The 12189-nt window shown below is 46.1% G+C and overlaps 2 protein-coding genes and 1 non-coding gene across 3 annotated transcripts; 1 reads left to right on the top strand and 2 right to left on the bottom strand.

Moving 5' to 3' along the window:
• Window positions 1–531: 531 nt before the first annotated feature.
• On the bottom strand, window positions 532–691 carry LOC127346381 (U1 spliceosomal RNA). The gene has a single exon (XR_007879546.1). It is a non-coding gene; the product is annotated as a U1 spliceosomal RNA (small nuclear RNA).
• A 617-nt stretch (window positions 692–1308) lies between these two features.
• LOC127345267 (uncharacterized) lies at window positions 1309–4304 on the bottom strand. The gene is made up of 9 exons (XM_051371712.2): window positions 4150–4304; window positions 3981–4073; window positions 3464–3568; window positions 3189–3341; window positions 2582–2680; window positions 2380–2508; window positions 2063–2242; window positions 1717–1833; window positions 1309–1633 (listed from the first exon to the last, which is right to left on the bottom strand). Exons 1-9 carry the CDS (start codon window positions 4234–4236, stop codon window positions 1484–1486), a joined length of 1113 nt encoding a protein of 370 aa, XP_051227672.1. The 5' UTR covers window positions 4237–4304; the 3' UTR covers window positions 1309–1483.
• A 6563-nt stretch (window positions 4305–10867) lies between these two features.
• LOC139838229 (cis-zeatin O-glucosyltransferase 2-like) lies at window positions 10868–11709 on the top strand. The gene is made up of 2 exons (XM_071827612.1): window positions 10868–11185; window positions 11293–11709. The coding sequence occupies exons 1-2, from the start codon at window positions 10868–10870 to the stop codon at window positions 11707–11709; spliced, it is 735 nt and encodes a 244-aa protein (XP_071683713.1).
• Window positions 11710–12189: the final 480 nt, after the last annotated feature.

Raw genomic sequence — 12189 nt, 5'->3', positions numbered from 1 at the left:
CTAGGTAACAACTAGTCCTAGCTTAGCTACAGCCTACGCCCACGGTACGTCCCTTCACAGTATCTCTCTGTATATTTTGCCCCAGATAGAGATCACGAATTCCTGCACCTGGCGTCTTCTCGAGATGAATCCTTTCTCCCCTCCCCTACGCGGCTACGCCCGTACCAAACCAACGCTATACTCTTCTGGGCTGCCCATTTTTCCTAATTATAGCGTCAATTGCCATGTTGGCATTGTGCATGCAGAAATCACAGATTGACGTTCCCTAAAGGAAACTGCAAATCTCCCAAAAAGTAGTTTATGAATTTTTTCCATGGTCTGGCACATGTGATTAAACCGGAGATGACTAGCACAGGCCCATTTAACTAGAAAAGGCCCAATTTAATAACAAAGACATGTGGGCAATGCCGCATTGAGGCCCAGTTCTAAGAAACTGGGCAATGCTAGTATTTGCAAAAGAAATTTGATGAATAGACACGACAGATAAAACCAGCAAACTAAATTCAAATTCAAAATTTTAATTTGAATTAGCAGGGGCCGCGCGGACGCGTACCCCCTCTATCACAAATTATGATGTCCACTCTCCCCTAGAGGAGATGGTAAGCCAACACACCCTACAAAGTGCAATGTGGATCATTGGCCTAGGCCACGGACCTTATTGATCGTCCGTTGACCCCATCCAGGTAAGTAATTTTCATCGTTGGCGGGGACGCTGTATATGTAGGCTTGCCCCTGGTAATCAGCTTGCAGCATCGAGGTGGGACTAAACAGTACGATGACCGCGCATCGTTAGCACTGCATCCGGATTCAGGAGCGTCATTAGTTCGCAGCCCATGTTAGGAGCCAACGAAGTCAAGTTCCTCAGAACGCGCCATCAGTTTTATGGCCCATAGAAGAACCATCGCTGTGTAAGCAATGTGAAGCCACACGCAGCCACATAACAAGTTCTAAAATTATCTCGGAAAAAAAAATGTTATAAAACAACACGCAGCTACAGGAGTGAGAAATCCCAACATACACAGAAGACAGAGATTTTAGTGTCGGTATTTGTGCAGAAAGTTGAGAAAATATTGCTTGTATCTTCATGTAACACACAAGTATTTTCATCAGATGCATCTTAGGCCGTGCTCAATATCAATCCAGCTTCCCAGAAATCCGATTCCTAACAGGACAGCTCCACGGAGCTAGATCTGCGAAGCAGGATGGGTGGCCGCCTAGGCAGTAGAACCGCCCTTGGGTCAAACAAAAAAAAAGTAACTTTGGACAAGTAGTGGCCGTGATGGTATTTTCAGTTACAGCAGACGGGAATTTCATACTATGAACTTGGATATTTGATAAAAAAATCATAACAGTAGCTTATTTCTGAACCGTTGGTAATAAAGTTACAGATTGCGGTGAAGTAATAGTATGCTGGTATTACAGTTACAGTTTGTAAGCCAACAGATATGTTCACAGCAATTTGTTCCCTAGTGAACCGGTTTGTTCACTGCAACTTGTTAGCGACGTAGAGGAGGTGGCCGATGTTCGTCGGGGGGTAGCTCTGCAGGAGCTTTAGGTTGGATGTGAAATCCCCAGCAAGGAGGCGTTTCCGGACGAGGATAAGCATTGCACAGCATATTCTCAGCAAGGTTTCCTGCGTTTTCGTCAGACAGATCTTCAGTCATCAAGCTCAAACCAAAGGTTTGCAGAACAAACCATAGTGCGTTCATTTGTTACCTGAGGACCATCTGGGTCACTTAATAGCGTGTCCCATATGTGAATGGTATCAGCGAAGTTGAATTCCTGGGTTAGCAGCAGTGTTATCCACCTGAATGCGTAGAACTGGGGATTAACCTGCAGAAACCATGCTTCTGTTAATAATACTGCAACCACTTCTTCACTACTATAAGCATGGCGGATCTGCACTATGCGGAACCTTATATAATGCTTCCAAGTATTATAACGGAGCTACTGTAAGAACTTGAAACAGCACAAGGTCAGTTCACATCGAAACTTCGCAAGTCAAAGGACAACCGTAAAGTACAGCATTAAAGATTGAGCAGTTTACTACACAGAAACTTACTTCTGTCGTTATTTCCAAGTGGTGCTGAAGCTCTCCATCATACTTCCTTAGGAGTTGCATTAATTTGGAGAGCGTCCCTTGAATGCCAACAGCGCTGTTGTCTAGCTTCTGGCAGAAGTTGTCTCTAAGCCCGCTAAGTAACTCCACAAAGCAAAAGAAAGAATCGGCTTCTGCGAAGTTCTGCAAGGGAATCCAGCTAGCAATATCATGATATATAGCCGCAAAGTCATGACTCGTGAGTAAAAATTATGAACTTTTTGTACAATCTGCTGTACAGCAAACGATTGGAAGCAGTATAACAATTGCTTACTCCATACAGCATTTTTATAATCCGGATCATCTCGAAATACAAAGAAGAGCGGCGCCAAAATTTCGTTCATTCCTTGCACATATCTTATTCCAGCATTCAGCTTGGCAAAGATAATTAAAATATTTTTCAGTGATTCCTGGTGAGAATCACAAATAATCAGCCATGTAACCAACCAGAACAATGTTTAGATTTCGATACTACAGATTTACCTGATTTGACTTTGCAAAAGACGAGTCTCCACAGAAAAAATGCATGTCAGGGTGAGTGCGTTTCACATCACGGTCAACCTGCTCAATCATCTCTGAATTCTGTATGAAAGATATAGTTAAAGAAAAAAAAGTATCAATATTAGAGTGATGCCAAGTGGTGAAATGACTCACCCGTACACTAACTCGACCCATAGAAAATGTGCGTGCTTCTGGAACAAAAAGGTAAATCTACATGTTTGAAGTTGACAACAATTGCTTCAACAGTTCACCAGGATTTTTTGCAATTCGATTTCTCAAAACACACCGATAGATACAAATAATTGAAATGAAACGAGCATAAATTTAACGCAGATATACTGAGATGTGTGGTTTAAATTGACATAATTACACTTGCCCTTTGTTGTCAAAGCATAACTGCTCTGAATTCATGCTAATGTCAGTGTGGATCTCTGAAAAAAATGTAAGCACAACCACCAGTGTCACCGGCATAGAATTCATGCAATACCAACAAATGAAACTAGCTGCAATATGTGAGCAGAATATCTAAGTACAAAAATAACACACGCAACACAGCTAAAATGTAACATTCAGAGGCACTAGAGCATACCTCAACAAACTGATCCCATTCTTTGGTCTTCCCAAGGCTCAGAGGATGCTCATCTTGGGCTATCACCGACCTATCAAGAAACCCACTCTCGACATGCTCTGCATTTCCGTCGCTATGGTCTTCTGATCCTCTAGTTGCGCTATTTCCACCTACCTAGCAGAGCTAGGATTCAGGATCTTTGTTTCCTAGTAAGGATCTACACTAGGTATCATGTGTGATATGTGTAACTATTAATTGGCAATCAAGATTGATAATCTGAATGTGTAATGACATACAGTGTTGCCAAGGAACTCGTCTTTGAAGGCTTCATATTGTGATCTCTTTTTTGTTAACTCCTGCTCCCACAGTTCACGATCACTGGGCAAATAACCCAGTAGCAGCTGAGCAACCAAAACATGTACAGTGAGTCTGTGACCAGAACAGGCAATACACTTTTGACAGCATCTTTTTCCTCATACTGACCATATCTAGACAATTGCTAAAAAAGGACTGATAGTAGTAGCAAGTGAATGAACACAAAGGGACAAAAATGCAGACGATTTTTGACCTGACATTGGCATGAAAAGGCAAAAGGATATAGACTAAGGACATGTATGCATATTGTGACATTAATCAAAAACATCAGTACGGTAGAACAATTGTGAGTCTAAATTAAGGCCGGCCTACATCAAAAGAAGATCTCATTTGCAGTTTTGCACAGGCACTTCCTTAGAAGTTCCTAAATCTTCAGCTTTGAGACTACAGAACACATCTAGAAATAACAAAACGAAGAGCCTGCTATTAATGGGGTACCTTCCACACAGTCGACCGGACGCCGGTACCGTCAGGGACGCCCTGAGCTGAAAGCATCCTCAGCTCATCGAGATCTATCACCTTCTTCGACAACTGCATCAGAACGACAAGATGGACAAAAGACCAAGAAGCAAAACCTAAGGAGTGCGAAAGCAGGATGTGAACTCACCGCCGCGAGTATACGGGACTGCCGCGAGATCTCGAGCTCCGCCTGCGCCGGAGCCGCCGGCTGCGGGGATCGCGGCGAGCTCGCCATGGATTTGGGTTCCACAAGATAGGGGCACACTCGTCCTTGGTTTCGGAACTGTTTGGGACACTTTTGGACATGTATTGCAATCTTCCCATGACCGTCGATTTGTCGGATCATCTTAATGAACGTCCCAGATAATCCGAAGAGTTACCATGCTGTAGAACAACTAATAAGAGAGAAAAGCCACAATACCACTAGTAAAAATCAAGAGTTCCAAAATACCACTCAAAAAACAAATGTTGCTAAAATACCATTACAATTCAGCTTTTCATGCTAAAATACCACTATGCACTAACTGGGACTAGCACCTGCAAAGAAGAGTTATATGCCCTTATCTCTTCACACCACAAATTTCTCATTTACACTGAAAAGCTGTGAGCTAGGCAGGGGTGGCGCGTTGGCCTGTCGATGTCGGGGGCGTGCAGGGACGGCAGGCGAGGCGACAGAGCAGGACATGACGCCACATAGGATCAAGTATGGCGGAGGACGGGGGCGATCGAGAAGGACATGACGCCACATACGAGCAGCGGCGGAGCGACCTGAGACACGACGGAGGACTAGGCGGCCGAGCAGAACGGGACGCCACAGAGGAGCAGGTCGCAGCGGTGGAGCGACCTCAGACACGGCGGAGGACGGGGCGGAAAAGCGGGATAAGACGCCACGGAGGAGCAAGTCGCGGCGACGGAGCAAGGTAGGGCATGACGGACCTTACAATCAACAACGGCTAGCAGGGATGAGGGACCTCAGGCGCGTGGGATGCGCGGTCGGGTATGCCGCCATGGCACATCTGGATTAGAGAAGACCATGTCCGGTAGGGAGGTCGATTTGATTCCTGTTGTTTTGGGGGTCTACACAGTAACACAGGAGTATTTTTGCCATTCTAAAATAATTGACAAGAACTTTTCAGGTTGACTAACGTAAATGGTTTAAACTCTCATGTGAATGGTATTTTGGTAACGAAACGTTAACGACAGTGCTATTTTGGCTACTTTGGTTTTTCCAGTGGTATTTTGGAACTCTAGATTTTCAATAGTGGTATATTGTGTCTATTCTCTCAACTACTAAACAAGGACCCACATTCTTCGTTTGGATTGATCAGTCGAACTTTGTTGTCTTAGTAAACGTAATAGAATACATCTACTGAAACGGCATGAACCCAGAAAAAATTCAAACGACATAGATCAGTGGAAAAAACTAAAATTTAAATAAATGCTTTTGAAGGTCGCATCTCTAGAATCGCCTTTTTTTGCATCTCCTCTTAGGTTATGCCTCGGTAAAGGAACAAAATTGTAGGAGAACAAAATTGCCCAATCTTAACTAATTTCCAAAGTTTTAAGGATCCATCAAATTCCCACTTAAGTAAGTGAAACGACTAGGTTCAACAATTATGGAAACACATCTTTTATTGTAGTGTTTCCTTGTTGTAAACATGAACGAAGTTGGTAGCACAAAATATCGACACAGAGGAGTCCATACCAAAACACACTTGATCGAGGCTACCATCGCATCCAAGACGATGACGAACTACTTGATGAGGATCTATGGGATAAGTACCGTAGATTGGTAGGATTGAAACAACAAAGCTATTTGTGCTAAATGTTCGGCCATGCCCACCAAATAGGACTGAAAAGCAGTTCTGCAACTTTTATTTCGTGTGACATAGCACCAATACCTCAAAACACAACATTGTAAAAAATGACTGGACTATTACGACTGAAAAATTCACCCATGATTTTCCTTGATAGCCCATGAAAGACAAAAATGATATGCGAGACCGAGAAAAAAGGTTCATTGCTGCGGTGGCAACTTGATTCTCACATTTTGTTACGGTCCATATGTAAACTAGTCCACATACTTCTCAGAGTCCTACAACGGCGGTTTGCTTCTCATGTTTTCTTATGACCAATAGATGGACTAATCGACATGCTTAGGATTTTTTGATAGGACATCCCTTATATGAGGAGGCAAATCATATTTGTAGTCCACATGCTTCTCAAAGTCCTAGGGTAGCGGTTTGCTTGTCAGGTTTTCATATGACCAACATATGGAATAGTTGACATGCTTCTCACACTAGTAGAAAATCTCTCATCAGTACCGGTTCCAGAGGGGCATTAGTACCGGTTGAGCAACCGGTACTAATTATCCAGCACTAAAGGCCCCCCCCCCCTTTCGTACCGGTTGCTTACGAACCAGTATAAAAGGAGCTCAGGGCCAAGGAGCTTTCGTACCGGTTGGTAATACGAACCGGTACCAAAGGTTCCCACCCGCGGCAGGGAATTTGCCCAAATCTCTGCCGCGGCAGAGAATTGGTTTTTTAGGGTTTTTGGAGGGGTTTAGGGATATCGGTTTGTTTCATATCGCGTCGATGCACCAGAAACGCGTTTGGGTTTAGGTAGTACATGAAGATCAAGATGATGCATAGCAAGTTGGTGCATATAATATAACACACATGTTATTACATAAGATCGCAAATTAAGTAGCACTATGCATGAAGATCGATCTTCATGCATAGTGGTACTCTCCGAGGCGTACTCTATATATGTCTATTACATGTAGCATAGTGGTACTCTTCGAGCCAACTATATATGTAACATGTACATCTTCATTCATAGTGGTACTCTGCGAGTGGTGGTATGACGTCCCGAAGGAAAAATCCCGCCAATTCCTCGCCTATTGCTATGAAGCGGTCATCGATTGAGAGGTTGTTCCGCTTTCTTGCCAACTATAAAAGAATAAGATACAAATGAATACATGAAACAACTATTACTGAAACTCAGCACAACTTATGATAACAAAACAAATTTGTGAAGATTGTTTTTGTACCTCTTTATTTCTTTCATTATTCGTTCTCTCGTGACAATTCTGGGATGTACTGCAAAACGAAGAATCCACAGAGATCGGTCCCCGGAGGTTGTTGCGGGCATTTCTTTACAAGAATATAATTCAATCAAACAATAGTCAAGTATGATAATTAAAAGGTGTGTGGACCTAGGTAGTACTACTTACTTTCGCACGCCATCGCAGCTTCGGTGTCCATTCACGGGACGTATCTTCCTTGATGAAAGTTTGCCATACGCTGTTCGACAAAAGAAAATGCATAAAAGAGTCATCAATTAGTTCAAAGCAGGAAATTAACGAAACAAACTGATAAGAATTAAAATTACCTTCTGAGCATTAAAAAACAAGACACGTATAGTTCCGATTTTTTGCTTAGTGAGTCAAAGACTTCAACTTCTCCAATTTCCAAATTGATGACGAGAAGAATAAAGTGAAACCTACGCACGTTTCAATATGTAGTGTCATATATATAAGTCATTAGTTAAAATTTTGACATACGGTGAGCAAAATATAATGTGTTATAAGACAAGAAGACTCACTCGAAGTTGTAAGGCCAAATTATTAGCTTTTTGTCACGTTGTCGCTTCAAAAACCTTAGCAAAGTCTGCGGTGTATCCTTGTTATAGAGGGGATTCTCTATGGTTTTAACATGCATTGTGTGCGGGTCAATGAACCCAATGTCTGTGATATCGTCCCTTTTGCATTCGAGCATCTTCGATCTGCATAATATAGCGCACAAAAGATTATAATCTGCAGACAATGAACGAGCTGAGCTAAAGACTTCTCAAATTAAATAAATAAATCACTTACTGAGACAATAGCAACCGATGATTGATTTGTCGAGGGCCCGGAGATTGTATAACCGAAAGAGTTCGGCGAAGTCAACGTTCACACAGTACTCTGGAAGTAGTGCTCTTCCCTAACTCGCACCATGATAGTCTCGATCCCTTCCTTTGAGGCCTTAAGGTACCACGAATGCAAGTTACGCATACATGTTGGTACCTTCCTGAGATTCTCGACCAAATCTTTCCCTTGAACAAACCGATATGCCTCGTTCAGCGAAGGCGTAATCAGTTGCGTCTTGTCGAGAACTTTGAACGGTCTTCCCGTCAAACACCTTGAGAGGGGCGACCGATTGAACGGGTTGTTGTCCGAGCTGGTAGACACTGTGTATCCCTTTTATCTCCCTGATACCCGATTGAACGGGTTTTGTCGCCTCGATCATCTTGTCATACGACCTTTCAATAGAACGCGCATAGTCAGATGGCGACGATGGTACAGGGTCATATAGATTGTCAACGGTACGCACAACTTTCACCGGATCTAGTGTCTTCTCGAAAGGTATCTCTGCACTTTCGGTGCAAACCATTTCTTCAACTCGGCCTGAACGGCCTCCGCGTTTTCCTCCGGAGTTTTTTCCCAAGGTAACTTCTCGCAGGCGGCGCTGTTTCTCCTTTCTAGCTTTCTTCCTAGGCGGCGTACCGTTCCGCTTAACGGACGCTGTCTTACGTCGCGGAGGATCTCGAGATGGTGGACTCACGCTGGGGTCCCTCTCAGGTAGGTGTGGACTTGGCTGCTCACCAGGACTGCCACCAGGAGGAGTCGATGGCATTTGCTGCTCATGTGTAGGAGTCGGTGGCCTTTGCAAAAGGACGACGTACTTCTTCGGCCATAGGGCGAAACCGTGCTTGACATCGGCCCGTGTCCTCTCATCTTCTCCTCTAGGAATATCAAGCTCCACTTGTTTCAAAACCCGAACAACTTCATCCACCCCGACATGAACACAGCCAGGTGGAATGGGCATATGATGGTGCATTGCTCCATCTTCACTTGGGTACACATAGCCGATCACACCTTAACGGACGCGGTCCTGAATAACATATGTAGCTCGTAATCTGTCTTCTCCGTGACATAATCCACGGGGTAGCTTCCTCCACATCCGTCAAGATGCGAGGAACCGACACGGCTTCTTCGGCGAGATGGAGCAGCATCGGCTTGTGGATCCTGTAGAAACAGCGGCTGATCAGGTGCCCTCTGATTTCTCTCAAGAGCCTCCACCCTAGTTAACAATTCCGTTACAATGTCGGCGTCCTTCTTCTTCTTTCGCGAACGGCTTCTATAAGTGTCGGCTGTCCGGCCACGCTTCCTTCATGGTGAGACCAGGCGAGCTCGTACCCGTCCAACATGTTCAGTGGTTCCCGTAGCGAGTGTCGGCTCGTCATTCTCTCGATCGGGAATGTACTCTCCCTTTCTGACCTTTTCAATTGCATCTACAAGCTTCGGTACAATTGCCTCAATTTTTTCCTTCTATTTTCCCTTCGCAACGATCAGCCCTGTCTTTGGGTCCAACCCTGCCCCATGAGCGAACAACCATAACTTGGACCGTTCGGGCCAGTCCCATGTCTGTGGAGTGATTCCATGATCCATCAGTTTATTCTCAAACGCTGTCCACTTCGGAATGGCACTCTTGTAGCCACCTGACCCCAAATGATGCGGAAGTTTCTTCTTTGCAGCATTTTCGGTATTTTTCTTCGATCGGGACACAAAAGTAGACAATTTCTTATACTCCTTAAATGCGGCCCAGTGATCTTTTATCTTCACTAGATTATCATCGAATACTGGATCTTCATTCTTATATTTGTCCCATAAATTTTTCTTGAAGCTCTGGAATTGTATGGCCATCTTCTTCAATGTCCATTCCTTGACTTTATTCTTCTGGCCTTCCGTCATGTCTTCCGGTAGGCTGAACTTTGTCAGTAGCGTGTCCCAAAGAAATTTTTTCATCGTGTCGTTGACATAACTAGCACCACTCTCCGGGTTCTTCGGCTTATGCCACTCTTGAATGCTGATCGGTACATGGTCCCTAACAATAACTCCGGATTGACTTGTAAATTTGCGGCAAAACTCCTTAGGATGAACTGGTTCACCATTATCCTTGAATGCCGTGAGGGCTAACCTGCCCTCGCCCTTTAGCACCCGCGTCGGGCCTCGTTTTGTTCTAACAGACTTGCTCGATGATCCAGAAGGCTAAAAGAAAAAATTATTCGTTAATAAGTGCAATACAAATAAATGAATGCATCTAGGGATGAACACAGACTAATTGATACATAGATATACACCTCGCCGGAGTTTGTGATGGACACTTCATTGTCTTTTCTAACTTGTTCAGACTCAAGTCCCTCGCCAAAATCATTCAGAAAGTCTTGGAACTCGTTGTCATCTCCATCGTCGGGTTCCGGACCACGGGCACTCTCATAGATCAATTTCTGCACTGCTTCTTCCCCCTCCTCATCTCGGACGAAGGTGCCGTCCTCCATACCTCAATGTCACTGCAAAATGAAGAAAGCAATTAATAGCATAATCCTGTGAAATACAAACACATATGCCCTCCTTTTGAAATGAATATGCCAAACAAAAACACAAGCATGCCCTTAAAAAAACTTAGTTGTGGTACTTTCTATTTATCCAGATTTCACCTTGTGATGTTCATATGTTTATGTACTTCAAGAACTATCAATTCCAATCCATGCCAACAAATAGAACACTTTGCTCTGTTTCCCTACATTTTTTTTTATTTAGTTTAATATTCATGATAAAAGAACTCGGCACGACCATACCTCCTAACAATCTTGCAGTTCATTTGCAGAGACAAAATCAACTTCGAAATTCAGTGCTCAAATAATGTAGAATGGATGCGTTTTAGCAATATATGAACATTATGGATAACAACTGGTGAGGGGCACGTCGGCAATATATGAACATTATGGATAACAACTTCGAAACGGGACTCTTCTGCAGCATGGCTCCGGCGGCAACGGAGGTTGCACCAGCAGCGGCTGTGGCCATCGTGGCGGTGCCGTTCCCGGCGCAAGGCCACCTGAACCAGATGCTGCACCTGTCGCTGCTGCTTGCCTCCCGTGGCCTGGACGTGCACTACGCAGCGACGGCCGCGCACGTCTGCCAGGTGCGCGCGGGCTGGGACGCGCGCACCGTCCGCTCGCTCCACCTCCACTTCACCGCCCTCGGCATCCCGCCTTACGAGATGCCGCCGCCTGACCCCGAGAACCCGATCGCGTACCCCGGCCCGTCCACCTGCAGCCGCTCTTCGACGCCTTCTGCGACCACGCCGCTGCCCTACTCGGGCGACTCCTCCAGGAGCTGGCCGCGACAAACCGCGGCGTCGTGGTCGTGCACGACGGCATCACGGCCTTCCCGGCGTCCTAGGCGTCGCGGCTGCCCAACTGCGAGGCGTACGCCTTCCAGTGCGGGGCGCAGTCGTTCGCCGCGGGGTTCAAGGACCCCGGGCACTGCCTGGTGCGCGCGCTCGGCCTACCCGTCCCGCCGCCAGAATTCTTCTTCACCGAGATGGACCTTGACCTCGACGCGACCAGACCCGCCCCGTCGGCGCAGCCGCGGCACGAGTGCATGGACTGGCTTGACAAGCAGCCGGTCTCTTCGGTGTTGTACGTCTCGGGGGCGCGTCGACGGCAAGGTGAGGGGCAGCCGGCCATTTCGTCGAACAACTGGTGGGCGGCCGCGGTTGAGGGCGCCGCGGCACGCGCCACTGCACGCAGACGGGCGCTAGCTGCTCCATTGCTGCGGCGTCGGCGGCGGTTGGAGCAGGGAGGCGCTGCGGCGTAGGCGGTGGCCGCTGTGGCGGGAGGCGCCGCCGGCCGGAGGAGGGGAGAAGAAGGGGATCGAGTGGGGGAAACGCTCACCTGGTTGCCGGCGGAGGGGGGAGCGGCGGGTGACGACGGCGTGGTCCTCGTGGCGACGGTGAGCGCGTGGCGACGACGGTGGACACGGCGGCGATGGCGAGGCTTCGGGGTCCTTGGCGACGACGGCGGACACGGCGGCGCGTGCGGCTTCGGTGTGTGGGATGTGTGGTGTTCTGGCACCAAAATTGGTGCTGCGCGGCTAAGGGAACGAGGCGAACCCCTTTGGTACCGGTTGGTACCACCAACCGTACGAAAGGTCTTTCGTACCGGTTGGTGGTACCAACCGGTACCAAAGGGTTTTTTTTGTTTTTTGTTTTCTTTTACTGTTTTCTTTTCTTTTGATGTTTCTTTTCTATTTCTTTTTTCTATTCTGTTTCTTCTTTCTTTTCTGTTTCTTTTTCTT

Source organism: Lolium perenne, chromosome 3, assembly GCF_019359855.2.
Source record: "Lolium perenne isolate Kyuss_39 chromosome 3, Kyuss_2.0, whole genome shotgun sequence".
Taxonomy (NCBI): Eukaryota; Viridiplantae; Streptophyta; class Magnoliopsida; order Poales; family Poaceae; genus Lolium; species Lolium perenne.
This window is presented reverse-complemented; position numbering and strand designations above follow the sequence as displayed.

Coding starts and splice junctions, on each gene's coding strand:
- LOC127345267 (XM_051371712.2), bottom strand. CDS start 4,236: ATGGCGAGCTCGCCGCGATCCCCGCAGCCGGCGGCTCCGGCGCAGGCG. Junction 2,509..2,581: donor CTTTTGCAAAGTCAAATCAG/GTAAATCTGTAG, acceptor GATTCTCACCAG/GAATCACTGAAAAATATTTT. Junction 1,634..1,716: donor GTGACCCAGATGGTCCTCAG/GTAACAAATGAA, acceptor ACGAAAACGCAG/GAAACCTTGCTGAGAATATG.
- LOC139838229 (XM_071827612.1), top strand. CDS start 10,868: ATGGCTCCGGCGGCAACGGAGGTTGCACCAGCAGCGGCTGTGGCCATC. Junction 11,186..11,292: donor GCCGCTCTTCGACGCCTTCT/GCGACCACGCCG, acceptor CCGGCGTCCTAG/GCGTCGCGGCTGCCCAACTG.